Here is a 25,752-nt window from a genome sequence, read left to right as displayed (position 1 = left end):
GCAGACGGTTGTGGTTTTATTCAAACACCGGGGGAAAGTGGTCGTGTGAATAAAGAGAGGGAATGAAACAGCAGGGTCAGGGTGACGATGAACACCTCGCTGTGTCTGGAGCTTTCAATGAAACTGAAAAGCAGAAGAACAAATGAAGAGCCTTACGTCCACGAAGTTAGCGTTGATGTAATCCGTCGTCTTCCCGTCTTTGTCCGTCCGCTGAGAGAGTCGCACCCGGCTGTGGTCGTCTAAAATAAACACATCACATGTCAGGGTTTTATTTCACATCTTTCTGTTATTTCTAAGACTTTCTTTTAACCTCTAAAGATGTTCTCTCTTTTCTTTGTTGTCGTTTGCTTTTCTGTACATTATTCACTGATTCTTTCAGAAAGTGTTGCGTCATTGTTTGCAGTTCCTTTTGAGATTCCTCACATGCATTCAGATTTCTTCTACTTTATTATGACCCTTTCGCCCACTTTCCACGTCATTTCCCGGTATTTTTTTACATTATTCTCAAACTTTTTCTTAAACTTTTTATGTATTTTAGGGATATTTATAAAAAGGAAAATTCAGACATGTTCTTCCAACTCCTTCATAGACCAGAGTCTTTCTCTAAACCACTATCAGGGTCTCTGCTCCATCTCTCTGTTGGTGTCCCACCTCAAACCAAAATGCAGATTTTCCCCGTTAAATGTTAAAGTGATGCCAGAAAACAATCTCTCTGTGGGTCAGAAAGGGTTTAATGAGTCCAGAGATTTGGAGATGGGGTCAGAGACAGCTTTGTGTTCACAGAGAATAAAGAGGGGATGGATGTCCGGTGGGTCTGCGGGGGACGAGTGGCAGGCAGCAGGCTGACACTGAGACTGAGATTTCTGATCCTTTCTTTTACTCTCCTTTTTTCTGGAGAGGAAGTAAAGAACCGGAGCTCTGGATCTATTAGTTGTTGGAGGTGCAATATACGACTCAGCAGCTTTAAGACGTGAAGTCACTATTATACTATTATAGATATATTAAAGTGTGTGTGGAGGGAACTCACAGGCCAGGATGTTGCTGTATCTGTTTTTATTTTTGTTGTCGGGATGGTTTGAGCTGTCAGTCGTCATCCCCATCTCCACCGTGCACGTCTGGACCTCCTGAACACACACACACACACACACACACACACACACACACACACACACACACACACACACACACACACACACACACACACACACACACACACACACACACACACACACACACACACACACACAGGATTGTATATACCTGGAAATCTTAAGATATCATTTAATATTCTGCATATCTACATTATTTAAGTTTTCACATAAATAAACGTGGTTCCCATTTATACTAGTCATATTAAAGTCAAATGCAAATTGATTTTCTCCATAGATTTATTAAAGATTTATGAAGCATAAAGATGGTACACTGTGGAACTGCTACATCTAAATTGTTGCAGCCCCCAAATACTTTTTGTAATCGATAAACTATCTATTAAAGTCCCAAAAATACGACGTTGAGGTAAAAGGGAAAAAGAGAAGAGGAAGGTATTTTATTGGTTGAGAACAGAGTCTCAATGTCAACAATTCAGAAATAAATATCTAGTTTTTCTATGTTTTTCTTGATCCTGATTTTTGAGATTTTGAGGAAAGGAAGTTCAGAATTCTGAGGAAAAAAGTCAGAATTCCAACTTTAATCTCAACATTTCTAGATTTTGAGAAGAAAACCGCAGACTTCTGACTTTAGTCTCAGAAATACTGAAGAGGACAAGGACCACGTGTGAAACCAATTTCAGAGATCTGACCAAAAGTGAATTTGTTTTGAGTTCCAAGAAAAAAGTCAGAATTCTGAGAAAAATAAATATCTGAATCAAATCTCTTTTCTGTTTTGATCATAATTTTGACATTTCCAGAAAAAAGAAGTCTGAATTCCAACTTTAATCCCAACATTTTGAGAAACAAAACAAAACGTCACAGAATTCAGATTTCTCTCTGAATCTGAATTCTCAGAAAGAAATAGATCTCTTTTCGTTAGATCTAAAATAAATAGGTCACATGTTATGCCCTTATCCTTTTCTGCACAAAGTAAAGTTCATAGAATCGTTTTGGTCCAGTATTAATTTCTTATGATTCCTGCAGTACTTTTCCCCCACCGGTGTCAATCAGAACCCACGCATTAGTAAATCCAGACTCCCACATGAACACACTTTGCATCACGAGACAGAGACAGAGCAGTGAGAGCGGCGGCGTCCGTCGGGAGACAGGAGCGTCTTACCTCGTAACTCTCCTTCAGTATCTAAAGATGAGGAAGCAGCGGGAGGCCAGGACGTTTCCACGACAACACAGGCAAACCAAAGGAGGTGCAGAAATACAAATTACAAGACGACACAGAAAAAACTCCACAAACTCCTCACAACGCAGAGCATGCTGCTGCACACAGGGGCGATCGACGCAGATAAAAGCAAGGCACATTCAGGGGCTAAAACGCACTTCTTAATGTAAAGCTGCAACAACTTTTCACTGATGATTATTTCCCATCATTCTGCCGGACACACAGCTCCCACAGACATGGACCAGGACTGCAGCCTTTATACTCTCATTAGTATTATTTGTTCTAACTGAGAACTACGGAAGCCCTAATTTCAGAGCTAATTTCACCAAAAAACTTGTGAAAAACAGGAATCTTGCAATGATTATATTAGAATCAGTGCTTTGCCAGGTGATTTTGGTTGCTGCTATTCTTGTTTTTACGTTCGACGAGCGTTACAGCTTCGAACATTTAAACAAATATTCTTGCAAGACAAAAAAAGGCAGAATTTTTCACCTGATTCAGAGTTGGACCAAAACTCAGAAAACTCAGAAAGTAAAAAATAATTGCATTTTTACCAAAGAAAAGTCAGATTAAAATTCTAAATGTAATAAGCAGTGGGGGAACGTCTGGAGAGGAATCACATAGCAAAGCCAAAATAAAACCTTAGTTAAAAAGTTCTTTTTTAATTCATTTTCCCCACTTGCCTCTCCGGGCTTCCGTACAGAAAACGCTGCGTTATTATAGCCGATAAATCTAGTCTTAATGTTGCAGTCCTTCATCAAAGTGTACCAGTAACACATCATCACGCAGCATGCAGACAATCACTCACAACTCCCATGGAACACACACCAACACACACCAACATCAAGTGTGAGGCGGTGGGGAAACTCTCTGACACATTATCATAGTTTTAGTTTCAGACAGAGAATGAAAATCAATCGTACCTCAAACTCTCGCTGGAAGCCGAGCGAGTCGTGGAGTTGGGACACGTGTTTTAAAAAGTCCTTCACCGGGAAAGATGTTTGTTCGTCTGGACAAAAACGGGAACAGGAAACACTTAAATAACCCGAGAGAACACGAGGGACTCCAAATGTTTAAAATGTGTGGTTTTGTTTTCTGTTATTATAATACAAAACAGGTTTTAGTTTGACATTTTCAGAGACACCCTCTGTCTGAAACCTGAGCCCAGTCATCTCTGATTGGTTAACCGATCAGAGATGTCCCGCCCCTTAGCCCATCACGTACAGTGTGTTGGAGCGCCAGCCAATAGGAGTGTAAGTGTGAAGTAGTGATGTCACAATGTTCTGGAAGTAAACAAAGGAGTCCAAAGGAGGCGTTTCCAAAAATATAGATAAAATGTGTGTGTGTGTGTGTGTGTTACCAGATGCTAATACAGATGTGGTGATGACTCTGGGTGATGAGCTGTCTTCGATGTAGAAGTGAGCCGTCTGAAAACAGGTCCTGCACACACACACACACACACACACACACACACACACACACACACACACACACACACACACACACACACACACACACACACACACACACACACACAGAGTGTATTTTATTTTGAAATTCATTATGGAAAGTCTGTTTGTGAATCAATAAAGTCACATTTTTCAGAAACATAAAGAAGTCTGCAAACGTAAAGAGAAATAAACTAATATTTCAGGATCAACACAATAAAGGACAACATGGTTTAGAGTTATACGTAAATAAATCAAAGCATCATCAGCATAAAGTCAATGAAAAACAACAGAAATGAAATGTCAGAATCCGTGTAAGTAAATCAAACCAAATGTATTTGGCAGAAACACGGCAGAGTCCTAAACGGAATGCACTTTTTGTAAGATTCATCTCCGTATATATCTGTGTTGCTGCCGGGTTTCCTCCGCCCTGATTCTGACTGAGATGCAGAAGATGCTTTTGTTTTCATGCGACTCTCCCGTTAGCCCAGATTTTGGAGAATACACGTAATCTTCCCAAAAACACAGGAAACAAGACGCTCAGTTAATCCGTGACACGTTTTTAAACGGATGAGATTTCCTCTGATGAACCTGCGTTGTCTCGGCCAGAAATGGGCAGCAGGGATTATCAGCCACCAAACACAGAAACAAAAAAACAAAAACAGTAAAAGAGATCTACAGATTAAAGACGAGCTCAAACACAAACAGTATTCTCTCAAAGAGTCTGAGGAGTGTTCATCATCTACAAATAAATGATCTTGTTTTCACATCTTGACCTGTTCAGCACATTTAGCTTATTCCACATCTTCATTTCAACAGTTTTTTTAATCTTGTTCTAATAAAAACACATGAGACAAAGAGCTGTGCAATTTGGTTTCCATTTGTGTAAAGAAAAGAGCTTAGACTGCATCAGCGGGGAAAGTAAATCAATAAACTGTAAAGAATATTACATTTAACATAACACCATATTTCAGCTTCGCAGGAATATAAAGCATTCCTGAATTATTCGTCAAGATCTGTTTATTAATGTTTACTGTTACCTCCCTACCTACCTCCCTACCTACCTCCCTACCTACCTACCTACCTCCCTACCTCCCTACCTACCTCCCTCCCTACCTCCCTCCCTCCCTACCTACCTACCTACCTCCCTACCTACCTACCTCCCTACCTACCTACCTACCTACCTACCTACCTACCTACCTCCCTACCTCCCTACCTACCTACCTACCTCCCTACCTACCTCCCTACCAAACTAAATTACAAGGTACCTTCCTAACTAACTAACTAACTAGCTAACTCACTAACTTTATAATAGATAAATAAATGAATGAATACAAATAGTAAATAAATAATAAAAAGTCAGCAAACAAATTAGAAACAAATAAGATAAATAATTAAGCAGATAAATAAATAATAATAATAATAATAAATAATAATACATAATAATAAATAAATAAATACTAATAATAAATAATAATAATAATAAATAATAACAAATAATAATAAATAAATACATATTAATAATAATAAATAAATAATAATAATAAATACATATTAATGATAAATTAATAATAATAATAATAAATAAATAATAATGCATAATAAATAATAATAATAATAAAAAATAAATAATAATAATAATAATTAATAATAATAATAAAAAATAAATAATAATAATAATAATTAATAATAATAATAAATAAATAATAATAAAAAATAAAAATAAATAAATAATAATACATAATAATAAAATAATAATACATAATAATAAATAAATAATAATACATAATAAAAAATCAATAATAATACATCATAATAATACATAATAATAAATCATTCAGACTGCAGGGAGGACAAAAGGAGCAAACATTTCAGTTCTAACATTAAGAACATTAAATCCGTGCCGACGTTTTTATCTAAAATTGCTAAGCGTTCTCTCGCTCCGTCCCATGACACGTTGTGCGTGTGCATGGAGGTCAGTGTTTTAGCTGTTAGCATTAGCTTAGCTATGAGCTAATGTCAGAGGGGCTGCTTGTCCACCATGTTTAACACAAAGCACTGTTTGATGTTTGGTTATACTGATAAACCTCTTCCATAAAAAGCTCATCCTCTGACAGATGGGGTTTGATGTTTTGAGACGTGTGAGCTTTGATTTCTGCTCTAAAGATGTAACTCTGCTGTTCATTGGCCAACTTAGTGTATTTACTTGTTTATCTGCTGAGACTGAAACTACCTAATCTGATTATACTGATGTAAGAAGATCAGTAACAACCTCAACCTAAAGAAGGAAAACAGCTGCTGCTAGATATCCCAATCAATTATATTTGAATAAAACATTAAGTTATTTTAAAACTGAAGCACAACTTCTGCACAGTGAGTTTCATTTCATTTGTGGTTGTGTTTTTTCCTGATGTTCTTGTTCTACAGTTTTTGTTTTTCAGTTGCTGTTTGCTTGGTCGTCTCTTTGTTGTTGCCTTATGTGTTTTCTGTTTAAGATATTTTAAATAATATTCTAAAAATGGCCTTTCTGCACCATGAGTGTTATTAGTTTCGTACTTTAGATATATTTTAATGCTTATACTGTACTTTTATAAAGCTGAACAACTGTCACTACTACTGTCATATGTAGGTAAAACTCAAAGCATTGATTCACATAAAGGAACTACAGCACGGTCACATGACTTCACGTCACCACCGCTAAGCTAAAGGCGGCTAATGTTGGGCTATAAAGGAACTACAGCACGGTCACATGACTTCACGTCTCCACCGCTAAGCTAAAGGAGGCTAATGTTGGGCTATAAAGGAACTACAGCACGGTCACATGACTTCACGTCTCCACCGCTAAGCTAAAGGCGGCTAATGTTGGGCTATAAAGGAACTACAGCACGGTCACATGACTTCACGTCCCCACCGCTAAGCTAAAGGAGGCTAATGTTGGGCTATAAAGGAACTACAGCAAGGTCACATGACTTCACGTCTCCACCGCTAAGCTAAAGGAGGCTAATGTTGGGCCATAAAGGAACTACAGCACGGTCACATGACTTCACGTCACCACCGCTAAGCTAAAGGAGGCTAACGTTGGGCTATAAAGGAACTGCAGCACGGTCACATGACTCCACGTCACCACCGCTAAGCTAAAGGCGGCTAATGTTGGGCGTGATGATGTTCAGTCGTCTCATTTATACACTTGTTAGTAACCTCCGTTTTTAAACTCACCGGTGGAGTATTTTCAGACATATTTTAAGTTGTAGAGCAAAGCAATAAAATCTCTTCAGCTTGTGTTCACCACAGACTTTCAGGCTAACAACCAAAAACTCCTTCAGGAAAACCATTGACTTCCAGACGAGGGACTGAAAGTGGTCACACGCTGCCTGATTTCCTGGTTTTAGGACTCACTCCTGCATCATTCTTTAACAACACTTCCTGGGCTGTAACCTCGGACGCCCAGGCCTGACGACGCTACTTAAATGTTTTTATTTTAGGAACCCTAAGCCCATGTTCTCTGGCAGATTAATAACCCACATTTCATCTATATCTTCACAGATCACACAGCAGCAGAGTCCAAATGAGCACCGTGTAGTGGAGTGGGAAAAGGACACAACAGCAGCAGGATTAGGGCGGTCTGGCCTCCTGCCGCTCGCCCTACAAGACGCTAACACGTTTTCCCTCTGTTGGACATAATCAGGCGGATGTCCTTTTCCCATCCTCTGACCCTCGGTGGACGCTCGCCGCTCTGCAGCCAAGGTACGTCGTTCAGAGGGGAATAATCCCCCTGCTGCCCAGATTATTACCGGCTTAGCACTGCTCAATCTTGGAGATACAACAACAAGCATAGCGCAAAAACAAGAACAATATGTGGAGGGTCCAGCACGGCAGATGAGAAATGTACAAGATATTACCGAGTGTTCACACTGCGATCGACAGCGTGTCCTTGATCGGATTTCTGAAGCTGGTTATTTCACGGTCTGAATCTTTTTGCTTGCTGCAAAGTCAAATGGGTTTTCAAGCAGAGTAAGAAAGAACATTTTGGGTTTATGTCCTCAATCATGATAGAAAAAAGAAGTTCTCAAAGAAAGTTTTGCTTGCTTCAAATCCAGTATTTCAAACGGCAAAACAGCATCTCTCAAGGTTAGGGAATAAATGTTCTGCTGACAAAAGTGAAAAGCATTCAGTCTGTATCAAAGACAGGAGGCATTGTTTGTGAAGGGGCTGACGGTTCACAGCGCACACACACACACACACACACACACACACACACACACACACACACACACACACACACACACACACACACACACACACACACACACACACACACACACACACACACACACACACACACACACACACACACACACACACACACACACACACACACACACACACACACACACACACACACACACACACACACACACAGCTTCTAGCTTAAGTTCCCACTTCACTCCCTCTTCCATATAATATAACATATTTGAAGGGGTTGAAGGGTGTGTGTGTGTGTGTGTGTGTGTGTGTGTGTGTGATTGTAAAGTGATGTATAAATGACATTATTAAATGATGTCAATGACAAATCATTAGCCTCCTTTAGCTTAGCGGTGGGGACGTGAAGTCATGTGACCGTGCTGTAGTTCCTTTATAGCCCAACATAAGCCGTCTTTAGAGTTGGGGTTAGGTTCAGCCTACACAAATATGTCATCCTTGCATGATCATGTTGCTCTGTGTGTCTGCTGGATGTGTAAATGCCAACATGTTCAACCACAACAGTTTTTAAGACATAATATGTCAGCGCTGTGTCTCCATCAGCCTGTTGAGGACCTCCGTTGAGGACCTCTGCTGCCCTCTCTTGGCCAAAACACCCAAACTAACCTCTAACATTTCAAAGCATCAGCAGCAGTACAGACCTCCAGTAGACGAGGATCCCGATGAGGACGATGAGCCCGAGGCCGGTCAGGGTGGAGATGACGGCCAGAGGAACCACAGCCTTCCTCTCTCGGTCCCGAATCGAACCCACTCTGGACTCGTGGCTGCTGTTACTGGCTTCTGTGGCGGAATAATAAAAGTGGAAAGAAATTAAAACTACTCAAGGGTGAAGGAGGGAGATACAAACATGTTGCATATGAGGAGAAGCTGCTCTGGTCCTAGAAATGTAATTCAGAGCGGGAGGGGCCAAAGTCAAGCATAAGGGCACCTATTTCTGGAAGTTACTCCATTAAAAAAACACCTGTGTAGGGCTGGTTGATAAGTTGGCACTCATTACCACACAAATTGAGAGAAGTTGGACATTTCCAAACATTTCAGCCATTTATCCGTTACTTTAAGCAAATTATTCCGTCTACTTATTCATTTCTTACAGCCCATCCAACCATGTGTTCATTACTTTAACATTTTTTACCTTTTCTTGCCATACACCAACTACTTTGAGCTTTTCGTTTTACATTTATCCATTACTTTCAGCAACATGAAGTGACAGAAGTTGGACATTTACAACCTCTTTCAGCCATTTATCCGTTACTTTAAGCAAATTATTCCAACTGTTTATTCATTTCTTAGAGCCAATCCAACCATGTGTTCATTACTTTAACATTTTTCAACTTTTGTGGCCATTCACCCATTACTTTTTTACTTTCCCCCCGTGTCTCTGCCTTTCACAAACCCCTATTAGCTTTTTCGCCATTCATCATTACTGTGAGCTTCTCAACCTTTTAATCTGTGGTTCCATTACTTTAAAATGTTCACTATTTTCCGATGACTTTGACTGTTGTTGAGCCATTCCCATTAAGAGCCATTTATCAAATCTTTTGAACGTTCTTATTCTGTTTATTTATCCATTACTTTGTGGAATATGAACATTAATGACTCCTTTTTCCATCACTGGCCTTGGCATAAATGATGTCTGTAGCCTTTCAGTCGCAGAATGAACAGCGTGTCCTTCCATCTTAACTCTGGCCTTTTTCATTAGGCTTTTAACCAGTTTGCTTAGAAAAAGCTCATGGTCAGACATACCTGAGAGTATTTTATCTTAAGAACCTAAACCTTATAACCCACATTTCTTGGCTGTAAGGCTGACATCACCATGTGGCCAGATCTCATCTAATTACTTGTTGAGTTTAATGTTGATTTAAGGACAAAATAAGACCAGCGTTGTATTGAACTGGAGTTTAAATGTGAGCGTTGGTATGAATAGTCAACCCAAATATCAATCCAAGGGAGTATCTGAACATGAACATCTCTCACATCTTTACACAAGAGGATTAGTCCTTGAAGACTTCAGTTCATCAGGGTTTCTTTAAGTAATGGTTGGACACTTTACATCCAATGCAGCATGGAGAAAGGACAGAAATGTGGCCGTATTTCCGGATTCAATAACCCTAACTCTTTTCCACTGAAACATTCTTGTAAATGAGGATATATTTAATAAGCCCATGAATGTATTCCTCGCCCTCCAGAGCAGCGTGTCCTCATCAAACTCTTTGCACAACTCCAACATAAGAGAAGTAGCATGAATCAATCAGACGGACTGAAACACGATGTACCACAACTCTCGCCCACTTTCTCACTGCACACATCTCTTGAGGGAATCACAAAGGCTCCTAATCAAAAGTCCATCACAGATCAAGCGAGAACGTATTCATCGGGATGCACGAGTCAATCAAGCGTCGGCATTATTGTAAGTTTGAATAACGTGCAAAGAAAAGCTGTCGACAGAACCTGACCTGACTGAGCCGACGCTTCTGAATCCTCCCTTTATCGTTCCACAACCAGTGAGGAAAACACTAGTATGGGTTAACCTTGACTGTGTGCCAGAACTTACCTCTTCTGCAGACTCGGTTCAGTGGCCGTGAAAGGCCGGGGTCAGCGCTGTTGACTAGTTCATAAAGAGCCTGTTGTGCTCTTTCTACGCTAAGAGTAAAAAACCCCATTCATTCAGACATCCATGCAACAGATTTTTGTCTGCCTCTTTAAAAAAAAAACCTCCCAGACAAAGTGGTGGTGATAATGGGGAGGGGGAGGGAAAGAAAAGGGTAAAGGAGAGGAGAGGAAAAAGGTGGTTTGTGCAGAGAGTGAAGAGACGGACTCAAAGAAGATCTGAGGACACGAAGACTTCAAACTGCAAAGCTTTCCAAACGTGCTGTTATTCTGTGCATCTGGCTTTGATCAGAGTGTTGTGCAACACATTAGCCTTTATAACATCTCCTTTATCATTTCACTCTAAAATGCTGCTGCTTTTTTAACCGTGCATGTGCTCGTTCTTATTTACGTGTGTTTGCCTCTTTTTAAATATTTCTATTGTTCGCATTATTTTTTTTGCTGTATCTGTGGGACTAATGCAGCCTTTCTGATTGTGATCCTACGGTGGCCGACAGGTGCCAATGCGTTACAATGGCCAAGAATATTTCCATTAGGAGAAACGCTCTGCAGCTCCAGGAACAATGCTAAGGGAAAAACACAAATGTGCCAAAACATCTTCACTCAACTACTGTTTATCAAAATGTTTCTGTTGATTTAGTTTTATTCTACTTTTTTACAATTTTCTTTCTTCAATTGCTTTGAAAGAAGTACGTTGCTCGCAGGGTGCTATTTAATTAAAGGTTGATCGAAGGATTGAGTGTGGTCAGAGACAGATGCTGTTACTGGAACAGCTCTGCTGCTCTCTGGTGGCTGTGTCGGATCATTTTGGATACACATTGAATTATGAGGAGTTTGGACATCGCTCAACAAAGAGCTTTAATGAATTTGGACGACAATTATGTTAAAGTTAATCGATGCCCACGCCAAAATAATCCGAGAGTGTTGCTTTTTTGCAGAGGTGGATGAAGTACTTGATTAAACGAATCAATACTACAGTAAAAAGTAGAAGTACTGCATTCAAAAATCGTACTACATTAAAAGTGAATCAGTTTAAGCATCAAAAACTAAGTTAAGTAGCAAAAGTGAAAGCAGTCATTCTGCAGAAGGTCCCATTTAAGCTCCATACATTTTGAATTACTGCATCTTAATTATTGATGCCCTTTTTTCCCTTTGTATAATCCTGGGTAGCTTATAATAATAAATGATAATGAATGACTTTGTATATATTTTGTATAAATAATCTACATCTGAAAGTAGCTTGAAACTCAAGCTGTAAAATACATGTGGAGTAAAAATATAAAGTCAATTAATGTGAAAATGTTCAAGTAAAGTAATGGTACCTTTTAAATAAGGTACAGTGTCCTCCTACACATCAAAACGTGTAATAATGGGATTAGGATTAGTAGTAAAGGTCGTGTGAAGGACTGTAGACATGTACTGAAGCTGTTGATGTTTTCTAAAGAGGTTAAGCATCTGGTAAAAATGATGCTCTGCCAATCATCAGTTTGTATTCTGCCTTAAAATCTTAGTTTATCATGAAATGATTTAGGGGAAAGGCATCACTCCCAGGGTAGTAGAAAAGTAAAAGTCACTATATTCTCGATGGTTTTTGGTGATGTTACTTTACAAACAGCAGTTAAACAAACACACCTATAAATGATAGTTAAAGGAATGAAACAGAGAAAGATCTATAATTAAAATAAAAAGAGAGGAGAAAAATACAACCCGAACTAAAAACATCTAATACAAAATAATATGTTGTTAGTTCTGAATAAACTCTGTAAAAACAATCAAGACACGGTGACTTTTACTTCTCATTACTACGAGAGAGTCGCCTTTTTTACGCATTTGCTTTCCATAGCACTGAGCTCAATACCAGACCTCTCCCCAAAGGTATGCTGGGAAAGGCTGCACTGCTTCACGACCATGAGCAGAATGAGTGGTTAAGAACATTGAGGAATGACTCAAAACATAATGATGAAGATAGTGATGGCGGGTTAAAATTAGTTACTGCCTCCTGTTTGGTGACTGTAACGAGGGACACTGCATGCATGACTCTTCTAGCTATCACAGACAAAAATGGAAAAAAACTAAATGTGATTTTGTTGTTGACGGATGGTGGATTAGTCATCTTTCTGATGTCCAGAACTCTTCCCGGTCCCTTGGCATTTTGCAGGTGTAATGCAAGTGCTTTCCCCCACTCGACGGCTTTTTTACCTGCGACTGGCTCTTCCTTCTCGGACTCTCTTTCTGTGCGCTCGGGGATACTGAAGTCGGAGGACGTCTCGTTGTCGTACAGGCTTTCACCCTGACTTGAGCCGCTCTCCTCCTCCCCGCCCAGCGACCAGGGTGAAGCAGAGGTTACCGCAGGAACGGTTGGCGTCATTGGGCCTGCTACCTCCGTGGTGACGGCATTGCCGCTCTCGCTATCAAAATAAAACGCTGAGGAGCGATCGTCCGAATCATCCAAGGACAGGCCGGACCCAGAGGTGGTAGAAGGGGGGGCAGTGCTAGTGACTTTGTTTGAATAAGGCAACGCGCTGTCTCCAGAGCCCGAGGTTTGAACCCTGTCCCACTCCTGATCTACGCCTTCCTGGGAGTCGGGGAACAGGGCCGAACCGGAGGCACTGCTGCTAATGTCTAAAGCCTGTCTTTCTGGGGTAGGGGTGACTGGGGAGGCTGAGGGTGAGGAAGTTAGGGCAGAAGTTTGAAGGGGAGGGTTCCCGTCTGATGCGGAGAACCAGGAATCCCTGACGCCAGTGGCTGCAACAGAAACGGGCGGGTCACTATGGGTGATCTGGAAAAGGAGGGAGTGTGAAGAGGACGATGACGGCGAGATGTGGGAAAGGAGATGCTGATCTAAGGACGGACCATCAGATCCCGCTACAGACGAAGAGCGTAGAAGATCTTCTATACCAACACCAGAGGCTGAAGGGAAACTTACGCTAGAGTAAAGCTCTAAGCTAGCAGAGGCCCAGGCGGAGGACGGCAGGGGGACGTGAGGAGAGGCATGCAACCAGGACGAGGAGGCGGACGGCTCCAGAGAACAGCCGCACTCCAAGTCCACGCCGCTAGCTAACGGAAACCCATCACCACTAACCTCAGGGAGAAAAGACTCTATCGAGCTCCCCTTGGCGTACTTTGCGTCGTCAAACCCGACCGAGAAAGAGCGAGATAACCCCGGAGTTGTGCTGGAAAGGGAGAAATCGCTAGAGAGGAGAACTGAAGGCTGGAGGGTGGGAGACAGAGAGAGCGTTGAGAGTGACGGTTCCCAGGAGGATTCGGACGGCTCGGAGGCACCAGGTGGATCAGGCAACGTTTGTAAAGGAGGGGTATCGCTAAACACTGAGGGGTCACCTGAGGGCGCCGACGCAGAGGGAGACCCGGACAAAAAATCACCATCGCTACCATGATCATCTAACCCAACACCAGGGTCAGTCTCCCAACCAGACAGGGGGTGCGAGGGGTGAGGGAGGTGAGGCAGGGCGGAGGCAGGGAGCATAGGGGTTGAAGGAGAAGCTGAGTCTCTGTCAGACTGCGGAGTGGTGGCGGCATGCTGGGAGTCCGATGCAGACAACAAAGGCCAGGACGAGGAAGGAGGGTCATGCAGGCAGGTGGAGGGGTCCGCAGTGTCACATAGAGGGGAAGAGGAGGAGGACGAGTAGGAGGTGGAGGGGAGGACAGAGGGACGCTCACCGTTGGACATCGGCTGTGTGGTCTGCAAGAGAACGCCACCCAACCGCACAGAGGTTGTTGTAGATGAAAAATGAGGAATGCCGCGACTTGTGGTCCTACTTGGAATAGCTTCACCCGAAGAGGAAGGTTGAGGTGTTGAAGTTTGGATCTCTGGAAGACCTCTGGGACCAGCAGACACAGTGGTGGTTTCCTTGTTTATGGGACGCCACAGGCCTTGGTCGATCTCAGCCCGGACGAATGAGGATGACGTTGTGCTGCTCGTGTCGTGGGTACGAGAATTCAGTGTGGTCGTGGTGGAGCTGAATGAGGAATGACCTTTACCACCTTTTGTCCTTGCACTTGTGGGTGAAGGAGGAGTGGAACTAACAACTCTTGTGGAGTCTTTGGGACTGATGCCTCCTAGGACACCATTCGTCTTTGCACTGGGGTACAACGGGGTAGTGGAGGTGGAAATCTTGGTTATTGTGGAGTAAAAGGGAGCATTGCCGCTGAAGTCAGCACTTCCCCTGGTTTTCAGTGGCGAGGTGATCTTAAGTGGACTTGTGGTACTGCGATGTGCGGTCTCTTCGGACTGGCTCAGGACTTGCCCATGCGGGGTGGATCTGACCGTGGGATCAGTGGTGGTTTTCCTCCGACCAGTTTCTTCCGTCGTGGTTCGGATGCCAGGGAGAGGTAAAACGGGTGATGCAGAGGTCGTGGTCTTTGGGGAGTATGTGGGAATCCATGCCAGATTGTAATCCTCAGTTTGGACGGGTACATTCCAAGACGGATCGGGTTCATAGTTGCCCTGTTGGTGAAAAAAAAGGAGGTTATTCCTAACAGACAGAAAACTGTTTCACTCCCGACTTGTCAAAAACTGGAGCTTGTTCGTGGCTCTAGGTTTCAAACCTTGAACCTCTTGGTGCGTCTGGGAAGGCACGTTCATTTAGTCTTGTTACAAGCATGGCGACTTCTCAAAAAAGACGTCTGTGTCCACAGGAAAAGTACAGTTCTACTTGTTTGGATTGAATGATAGATTGGCCAAAAAGGATGTCTGTTACCGTTTGCTACGTAACTGCTGTTAGCTTATTAAATAGGTTCCATTTAGCTCTTTGTGTCACGTGATAGGAAGTTTAAATCCTATGTTTGTTTGTTTCGTGATCTTTATTAATGACACAAGTTGGTTGAGCTCTTACAGACGCTAAAGGATGAATCTCTGTTTGACATGTCAGTAGTGAGACCGGGTTGAAAGGTAACTAATGATATTCAGTGTTTGATGAAAAATAAAGGCTTTCTTACCTCGTCGTAAAATTCCTTTGAATCTGGATCCATTGCATCTGGAAGAAGATAGAGTGCATGATTAATTACACAAAATAAGTCCAAACAAGACTTGTGGAACAATATCAAACTCATAGAATAACACATTTCATTTGTTCCTATTTTGTTTTAAACTTGTAAATGCTAAAATTACAAGTTTGAAAATGTATAAAAAACCAGTCGTATCACAAACGGTAAAAACAATTAGAAAACATTGTGATGAGAACATCACGGAGAGGAGAAGGCAAACCCTTGGGACGCTGTATATCTGGAAAACTTAGAAGAAAAACTTTCTCTTCAGTTTTGTGTTTTTTAAAACCTAAAAACTTGTATAACTTTGGTATTGAAACCTTAATATGAACGTCTTGATGTTGATGAATGGGTGAAATGACAGTGGGAGAAAATGGAAAAGAGGGAAAGGTTGTGCACACCACTTCAAGCAGAATACAGGCTTTATAATAAACATGACACGAAATGGGGACATGCAACAAATCCTTCAGACTTTCATGCATGGACCCCCAAGCAAACACAATAAACCTAGAACAAAAAAGCATTTGCAATTAATCATTTTTCGGTTTCATCCTTCCTGAAAAACCAGACGAGCGCCAAGAAAATGAGCCTGAACGATCAGCGACTTTACTTTACTGGTTGTCTCAAACTTTAGGTATTTAAACTCCACCCGTCTGTCTCCTAAGAGGGATAAAACAAACTCACAAAAAGGAGTTATTTGCAAATGCGAACTGAGATGCACAGCACTCAGCGGGTTGTGGCGCTTACCTGTCCGAGGCTAAGTCTCACATCATGGAGACCAGATCAAACTGGTGTGTGAAGCATGAGGTGAGGTTTTACAGGTTTAATGAGGTGGGTTTGATGGGAGGGGCTCAGGGTTTGAGGCTAAAAATCAACTTAAACGTATCAATGGAAAGCTTTTGCTAAGGTATATTTGAAAATTAAAAAGAGAGGAAAAACTAATTAAGTGTTTATATTTTTAGTTCATTTATCATTAGTTGATTGACAGAAACTTAATTGATTTGAAAAAATCAAATAAAAACACAAAAAATCTAGTTTAAAAAAATACAAATAATGCAAAATAGATTGAAACAAATACATAAATGTAAAATGCTAAATATGAACAGAGAAAAAATATAGCCAAAAATCTGCAGATTTCTGAAGCTGAACCAAGTAACTATAATAATAACTACATTTTTATATTAAATCATTTATTCATCAATTAATAACATCATATAATGACTTTTCTGTTGATCAACTAAGGTAAAATTGGCTAACAAGTACAGCTATAGATGTAGCCAGGGCTAACGTAAATCTAGCTAAGCTAACGTTACAATCTCTGACTGGAGACCCTGAGTTAGCTGCCATAATGTGATGTTGTGTTGGTTACTACAGGACAGGACTTCCTTAAAATATATGTAAACAGGTAAAATGGGATGCTAACATTAGCTTAGCGTTAGCATGAACTTAGCCATCATGCTACAATAAACGTAAATCTAAGATCTGTTGCAGGATATCACCCATTCATGCCAGCTGACACTGAAATAGGATGCAGGGTATTTGTTTTTCTTTGAGGAAAGACATATTAGTTTATTTAATGTAAAGTTCAGTGGAAATACAACGTTACTATGATTATTAGTCCAAGCCATGTTACACAAAATGCTGCGGCACACATGCAAACATTTGTCTTACTGTGAGAGGCAGAGGGAGCGGCCGCCACGCAAAGAAAGAACTAAACAGAGATGGCGCCTTTGGAAATGAGGCCAAACCAAGCGCCATGTTAGAAATATATAAAGAAATCACAATGAAGGAACAGAGAAGCATGAGAAACACAAAGAGAGACACGAGTCAAACAACAGCTCTGCCTGTGTGATTAAATCCTCACAAAATATAGACCCCAGAGTGAAGGGCAGGGAGGGTGAAGACGGAGATAAAGAGGAAGAAAAACACCACATATCTCTAGTCCTGACATTCAGGGTTCAGAGGGAGGGTGAGTGTGAGGATGGGGATGTTTCTAGAAGAAAAGAAATGTGGCTGGTGATGAAACACATGACCAGTATATGAAAACAAGAAAAAGACAAATGTACTACAAACAAATACTAACCGTAACTGAGAAGTTTAGGTATCAGATTTTTGGACAAATTGCCTGAAATAGCTTTTGTTTAATATGGATGCCCAACATGACAGGAAATAAATGTGTTTTCAAAAGGTCAGAAGTGAAATCAAAATGAAGAAACACTCATGTAAGTCAAAATGATTGCGTTATCACAATTGTGGTTTAAAAAACAAGAAACTAACAGAACGATTTCCCTTCACAAGTCTCAATGAAGGGACTATAAACCACTTTGATTGTAAAGCGGTATCAAGACTGTCTACGTACTTATTATACTTATGATGTTTAGAGTGTAAGTTTCAACACTAGTAATGGCAAAGTAAATCAAGTCAAAATCACATTATGTTTGATCCTTTAGTTGTAAACAAACATCTGAATGAGTTTCTAATAAATTCTACTTTAAAAAGTCATATTTGACACTAAATGTTTTCTCAGAACCGAAAAGAGTTCTTTGGGAATGGACTTCCATACTTTCCAAAGCCCAAATGTTCTTGCTTGAAAGTAAAATAACTATTTACCCATATTGAGATTTAACTTCTGAAAAGAAAGCAGTAAAAAATATCGCAGAGAGAAATAATGTGTACAGTTCATCAGCCGAACTCTACGCTCGGTCTCGGTCTCGGGCACGGTCGCTCTTACCGGGGTCGTCGACGGGCATGGCGACCGTCAGCTGGTCGCTCACACGTCCGTACAGACCGTTGGTGCAGACCGCCACCACCTGCACGACGTAGCTGGTGTTCGCGAGCAGGTCGTCCAGTATCGCCCCCTGGTGGAGGGAGAATGTAAAGACAGCAGCTTTGAAGAACCATTTTACAGAAAAAGCATCACAACTACTCTGAGGAAAATCCTCCTTCTCACCACGTCCTGGTCTCCGTCAGTCAGGTATATGAAGGGCGCTGCGTTCGGAGGGTTTTCCAGGCGGTAGCTGACGGAGTATTTCTCGATGCTGGCGTCGTACACGGCCCGCGGACGCTCCCACGTCACCAGCAGGCTGCTCAGGTTGTGCGGCACCGCCTGGATGTTCTCCGGCTCCGTACTGCACACTGACGGGGGAGGGGGTGGGGGGGAGATGGACAGGAGAAAGGTATTTAAAGAGACTGGATTTATCCGTCTTAATTCAAAATGTTTTGAAGAAAGCTTTCAGTCCCAATCCCAGGAGTACCTAATGGTGGCTACAGAGGTTTTATCCAAAACCCTGGGTATTAAAGCAAATATTTACATACTTTATGCCTACTGTGAAATGATGAAGAACATAACAACACTGTCCAATAACACATGTGTCTTTAAGGGGACTGAACGCATCACTGGTAAATATTAAGTAGCACTACTCAGAGTGCTTCAAAATATAACAATTTCATTCATAAAAATGTAAATCTTTTACAAAGAGTAAAGCGTAGAGTAACAAATAAAACACTATAAACTAACTAAAATAACAAATCAGCTAAAAGCAAGTATAGGTTGGAGTTCCTGCCACACAGCATGTGAAAGCAAACTCATACTAATGTGTTTCTTAGACGGCTGTTAAAACAAAATATGGTATATTTTAAAATATCTTCTTACAGCACTTTGAAAAACCAAAAGGACAAAACATCAAATGTATTTATTGATAGGCTTTTGAAAAGTGATTACAAATATATAACGTATTCTGCAAGAGTCAAATCTAAATAAGGAATTCAAATAAAATGAACTGTCAGAAACAAAAGCATCAACATCAATCAGAAGTCCCATTAGTTTGATGGGGTTCCTTCCCGTGTTTTTAGAGGGTCTCCGGCCCCCCTGACAGGGATTCTGGGTCAGGGTTGAGATTAGAGTAAAGCAGCTGACAGACACTGAGGTCTGGATTAACTCAGATTAAAGGGCTGAGGATGGAGGATAATACACAGGAGGATCCTCCACCTCCCCAAACAACAACACACTTCCTCCTCTCTAGACCCTGAGCTGACCCCGCTCTCACTGACCTCTGACCTTCATCCTCTGTTAGGCATCAGAGGGAAGACGTGTTTGATTGAGGAGCTTTTTTCCCAATGTGCAAAAAACAAATGGATTTGAAAGTAATTCATAAGTAGTGTTTTTTTGTTTTGTACTTTTAGAGTTGTTCTGTTAAACGTGCTGGTATTTATGTGGATTTTATGATAATTAATATATGTATCTATTTAATTAAGGTATAGTTTTTTAGTTAATGATTGACTTATTGATTTAGTAAATGTATTTGTTATTTAGAAATGTATTTAGTTAGTAGTTTATTAACAGATTATCAATTATTTCATTGTATTTATTTAGATTATTCTTTTTGTCATTTTTTATGAATCAATTTAGTTAATAATTTATTCAATTTTTATAAATATATATATATTTATATATATATATTTATATATATATTTATATATATAGATATATTTATTTATCCATCAACTTAGTTAATGATTTATTTAGGTAATTAATTTTGTATTTATGTATCTATTTATTCATTTATGTAGTTAGTATTTAATTAAGTTTTTAATTATTACATTTATTTATTTAATTCATGCATTCATTTAGTACATTATTTACAGTATGTATATTATTTATTTATTTCATGAATATATTTAGTGAGTTATTTAGTTAGTAATTGATGGAGACTGTCATGTTTTAGTGTGTGTGTACCCAGATAGAAATAAGCTATCAGTGAAATTTATAATCTCCTATTTTTTGTTTCATGCGTTGTACTTCTCTTAATAAAGACTAATACCTGATCAATAATTCAGAAGCTGCTGAACTGGTAATACAGACCCCTGCCACTGGAGGGCAGGAGAGAACACTTTAACCCTGAGGAGGAAAATGATTGACTACAGTTCTGATACAGTTTTGCTGTAAAACTCAAACTACAGATTGTGTAAAATGACTATATCTCTCACTCAGTGCTCAATACTGCTTCCTGTTGCTGGTCATATTAAACAGAGACACTTTACATTCTACCATTTCATTTCATGTTTGTCTGTTTTTTCTTCAAAAGTAAAGGTCATTTTTAAAATTCAAAATAGGTTTTTAATTCATTTATTCTCTGCAATGTTGATCTGCAAAGTGACTTAAGCTGAAAGATAAATGCAGTGAAGTAAAGAGCGAAATATGGACCTCACAGACGCAGTGCACAAAATATCCTGCAGCATTTTATGAATATATAAATACTTGTGAATATTCTTAAATACTTCTCCCTACTCGTAAAACAAATAAAAAGTAGTAAGAAGAGAAACAGAAAAGCAGGTAATAAATAACTTATTGTAAGAAATATAAAAACGCAATGAAATCTAAGAGTTGGAATGTTTTGAAATCACAGTTAAAATCTCTTCTATGAGGACACTTGACAGTGCTGTAACAGATGTAAAGTACTGCTGGGATTATCAAACCGTACTGTAACGTCAGAACCAGCGCTGCCGACCTCACAGATCAATACCTCCTCATTACCGACCATCGGACACACCCAGCGGGCGGCGGCGAGCGAATCGAAGTCGCCCTCCTCCCGCTGAGGTTTATTTGGGTCACTGGCAGTTATTTATATCCCGCTGTTATTTTATTTCCCATCTTTCCTGATCCACTTGTCTGTGATCTATTTAAACTGGTATTTAATTAGCTCTAACTGGGACTCTTCACACTCCGGGTCACAACTGAGGGCCGGGAGGTCAGATAATAATGGGTTTTTATTCACACACACTATACAGAAAGCTCTTGATGGACTGTGCAATAGCAGATGTAAAATTCCTGAGGAGTGTGAAGGGAATTTTATGGACTCAAAGCAGGATTTGTCAATGGTTTTAAAATCTCCTAAATTATAAAAAAATAGGAAAGAAAAAAAAGACGATAAAATATTTTATAACTTTTTAGTTTTATAAAAAAATAATTAAAAATAATTAAATAAAAAATAAAGATAAATAATAATAATAAAAGGTCACGTGAAATAGTGATGGATGTGTAAATAATATGCACTGTTTAATGACACTTACACAAATATGAATCATAATAAAAATCTATCATTCTGTCATTTTTCATATTTGTATTTTTCTCTTGAAATGCCTCGGAGTTAATGCTTTGTTTTTATCTCTTGTATGTGCAAACCTGTTGTGATTTGGGTTTACTTTATGCTGCATTCAGGGACCCTCAGAAGTTTGTGATCTGCTTTGGTTGAAATAGCAAAACCAGAAGAGAACATAAACTGGATTTCTTCAAAAGTAATCAACCAAATTTGGATGTGAAATACTCTGAACAGATTGCAGGTTCTGAAGCAGCTCTGAGATGAATATGAAACCTGCAGACTGTGGTGTTAGTGTGTCCGTGTACCTGGAGAGTGGAGCTCCTCGGTGCCGGTGTAGGAGGAGAACAGCTGACCCATGAACTGCTGCTGCTGCTCCCTGAAGTTGTTCTGCAGGTAATCCATCAGCATCACGTATCCCGCCTGCTGCATCGTCATCACCTCGCAGAACATCTCCAGCTGCACAACAAACAAACACCTTCAGCTGCACAACAAACAAACACCTTCAGCTGCACAACAAACAAACACCTTCAGCTGCACAACAAACAAACACCTTCAGCTGCACAACAAACAAACAAACACCTTCAGCTGCACAACAAACAAACACCTTCAGCTGCACAACAAACAAACACCTTCAGCTGCACAACAAACAAACACCTTCAGCTGCACAACAATCAAACAAACACCTTCAGCTGCACAACAAACAAACAAACACCTTCAGCTGCACAACAAACAAACACCTTCAGCTGCACAACAAACAAACAAACACCTTCAGCTGCACAACAAACAAACAAACACCTTCAGCTGCACAACAAACAAACACCTTCAGCTGCACAACAATCAAACACCTTCAGCTGCACAACAATCAAACAAACACCTTCAGCTGCACAACAAACAAACAAACACCTTCAGCTGCACAACAAACAAACACCTTCAGCTGCACAACAAACAAACACCTTCAGCTGCACAACAAACAAACAAACACCTTCAGCTGCACAACAAACAAACACCTTCAGCTGCACAACAAACAAACAAACACCTTCAGCTGCACAACAAACAAACAAACACCTTCAGCTGCACAACAAACAAACACCTTCAGCTGCACAACAAACAAACAAACACCTTCAGCTGCACAACAAACAAACACCTTCAGCTGCACAACAAACAAACAAACACCTTCAGCTGCACAACAAACAAACACCTTCAGCTGCACAACAAACAAACAAACACCTTCAGCTGCACAACAAACAAACACCTTCAGCTGCACAACAAACAAACACCTTCAGCTGCACAACAAACAAACACCTTCAGCTGCACAACAAACAAACAAACACATTCAGCTGCACAACAAACAAACAAACACCTTCAGCTGCACAACAAACAAGCACCTTCAGCTGCACAACAAACAAACACCTTCAGCTGCACAACAAACAAACACCTTCAGCTGCACAACAAACAAACACCTTCAGCTGCACAACAAACAAACACCTTCAGCTGCACAACAAACACCTTCAGCTGCACAACAAACAAACAAACAAACACCTTCAGCTGCACAACAAACAAACAAACACCTTCAGCTGCACAACAAACAAGATGTTGCTTATATCCAGATTTGTTTCTCCTTTCCAGCAGTGATCTTTGTTAAAGCTTGCTCAGTTTGGTGTGTTTCTCTTCAGATCAGCAGTATTTTTGATATATTTGTCCAAGTTATTTTTACATCACGACGGTAAACAATGAATCAAATGCTCGGACTAACAAAACTTTACCAAAACATATTTAAAAAACTTTCTGAGGCCGAAATTTTACAAAACAATAAATAATCATTTTCAGACTAATTTGAAAATATTTTCCCATTATGAAAAAATCCCCAAATAATTACGATACTTTTTCATGATGGAGGAAAACTTTGTTCATTCATTTCTTTGATTAATTGATCACTTGTGTGTACTACAGTATAAAAGGTCAGGAATTATTTAAATAAAGGTCAAAACACTTCCAACCGACACCTTCAAATGTACAGTATTGTTTTGTGTATATTAACTTTACAATAACATCAAACTGAGAAAAACGAGTGAATCCTTACATTGGAGACGCTGTAAACACTTCGATGGATAAATAAATAAAGCAATTCATTCATTATCAAAACTGTTGTTAAAAAACAAGTTCCTGTAAATAATTTACTCATTAAAATGAAGTTAATTGCTAGTCTAATTCATACCGTATTCATACCTTTTACCTGCATGATTAAGTGAGGGATAATGTGCAGTCAAGCTTGATCCTCCTGAAGGGTCTTCATCCCAATTATTACACGGTCACACTGAACACACTAACGACTCGACGAAATGATTTTATTGACTCAAAAATGATCGTATTTCTTCCGCTAAGAAACTAAACCCCACCGCTCTGACTGAAATGTCCCAATTGACCAATCAGAATCAAGTATTCAACGGTAATAATTGTCTTTAATGAACAAATGTGTGCTCATTCTAAGAACACTCAATAAATACATTATGAAGATATGAGTCAATCAAATCACAGTGGGTAATAAGGGTGGAGATGGAGGGGAAATATTGGTCTTCTTTAAAGTCCTCCCTGACAGCTGCAGTTTGGAAGCGAGTGGGAGTTAAATGGGAGTGGTCCTTTAACCTGCCCAGTGACTCCCTGCCCTGCAGCTACGCTCTCACGGTCGACTCAGCGGTGGTTAACGTCGGGACTCTAAAGCATTAAAGTCTGGCAGCTGACACGAGCAGGAATGCAAACCGGCCGAGGCTCGTCACCGACTCCTGGAGAGACGTAAAGAAACTACCAGATAATCCACATAAGCCTCAACTCCACGAACTAAATGACTCTTTGCTGGATCAATTAGGGATCAATTATCGGTGTCCTACTATTTATCACCTCATAAATAAAAATAAAAGAAGGACATCTGATAAAAGTAGAAGCAAAGAGCAGTTTTACATTTCCAAGGAGCAGAAGGTTGTTTTATGAAGTGTGGAGTATAAAGGTGTGTGGTCTCTGCACAGCTAGAGGGTCCTCACAAGTACAGAGGTACAAACATGTGTGTGTGTGTGTGTGAATGGTGGAAAATGTTGCCTGAGCTTCAGCAGCATCAACAGCCTAATCCTTAAAAAAACCTCTTGTGTGTGGCGCTTTCACATATTTGTGCAAGTCTAGCCAATATCTGAGTGTGTGTGTGTGTGTGTGTGTGTGTGTGTGTGTGTGTGTGTGTGTGTCTCAACTTCAAACCCGTAAAGCTCTTTTGTGAGTGAATACTTGTGTGCTGTAATGACCGCCTCTGTATGGCTGTCAATCACACCCTGCCTTCACACACACACACACCACACACACACACACACACACACACACACACACACACACACACACACACACACACACACACACACACACACACACACACACACACACACACACACACACACACACACACACACACACACACACACACACACACACACACACACACACACACACACACACACACACACACACACACAGGTATGATAATTCCTCCTTTCAGCTCCTCGAACACGTTTCTCTAAGAGCTTGTTTTCTGACATGTCTGTAATTGTGTCGCTTCCTTTTCATCGTTCCGAGCCGACGCCTGCTTCTCCAGAGACTCCAGAAATAAACCTGGATTATCTCTTTCTTTTCATTTCGCCGTGTTGAGATAGTTTCCATGCGTCAATCACAACAAGAAGAGCGGACAAAAGATGGCGGTCACAGTGCAGAGAAACCTCCACAAACAAAGAGGAGAACACTCGTTCCAAAAAAACACATCGAGTTTAGGGTAGGTTTCCAACCGCTGACGTGCTGAGTAAACATCGCTGAGCTCTGAAGGTTGTGTTTACTAACAGCAACTGACCTATCATTGTATCTTTAGAATAGTGAAGACTAAACATGGTTTTTGGCCAATTAAAGAGTCCTCTCCTGCTGATGTTCAGGTGTATATCAGTATGTAGAGTCTCTACTTTAAAGAGTCCTCTCCTGCTGAT

General features: G+C 40.4%; 1 protein-coding gene across 5 annotated transcripts in view; it reads right to left on the bottom strand.

Annotated features, from left to right (window-relative positions):
• ptprz1a (protein tyrosine phosphatase receptor type Z1a) overlaps nucleotides 1-25,752 on the bottom strand; it is a 77,554-nt gene that overhangs the window by 9,308 nt on the left and 42,494 nt on the right. The window contains exons 8-19 of one of the 5 annotated variants that reach the window (XM_063907968.1): nucleotides 22,048-22,198; nucleotides 18,595-18,779; nucleotides 18,376-18,502; nucleotides 15,597-15,634; nucleotides 14,319-15,105; nucleotides 12,840-13,385; nucleotides 8,675-8,813; nucleotides 3,686-3,765; nucleotides 3,249-3,334; nucleotides 2,269-2,289; nucleotides 1,028-1,124; nucleotides 157-239 (exon numbers count right to left, since the gene is read on the bottom strand). In XM_063907968.1, the coding sequence (XP_063764038.1) occupies nucleotides 157-239; nucleotides 1,028-1,124; nucleotides 2,269-2,289; nucleotides 3,249-3,334; nucleotides 3,686-3,765; nucleotides 8,675-8,813; nucleotides 12,840-13,385; nucleotides 14,319-15,105; nucleotides 15,597-15,634; nucleotides 18,376-18,502; nucleotides 18,595-18,779; nucleotides 22,048-22,198 (2,340 nt within the window). Of the gene's footprint in view, nucleotides 1-156; nucleotides 240-1,027; nucleotides 1,125-2,268; nucleotides 2,290-3,248; nucleotides 3,335-3,685; nucleotides 3,766-8,674; nucleotides 8,814-12,839; nucleotides 15,106-15,596; nucleotides 15,635-18,375; nucleotides 18,503-18,594; nucleotides 18,780-22,047; nucleotides 22,199-25,752 lie in introns of all 5 variants that reach the window. The other 4 variants (XM_063907959.1, XM_063907977.1, XM_063907979.1 and 1 more) reach the window with 4 other exon arrangements.

This window comes from Eleginops maclovinus, chromosome 2, assembly GCF_036324505.1.
Source record: "Eleginops maclovinus isolate JMC-PN-2008 ecotype Puerto Natales chromosome 2, JC_Emac_rtc_rv5, whole genome shotgun sequence".
NCBI classification, from domain to species: domain Eukaryota; kingdom Metazoa; phylum Chordata; class Actinopteri; order Perciformes; family Eleginopidae; genus Eleginops; species Eleginops maclovinus.
The sequence above is the reverse complement of the archived record's forward strand: the minus strand, read 5'-3'. Positions and strand labels throughout refer to the sequence as shown.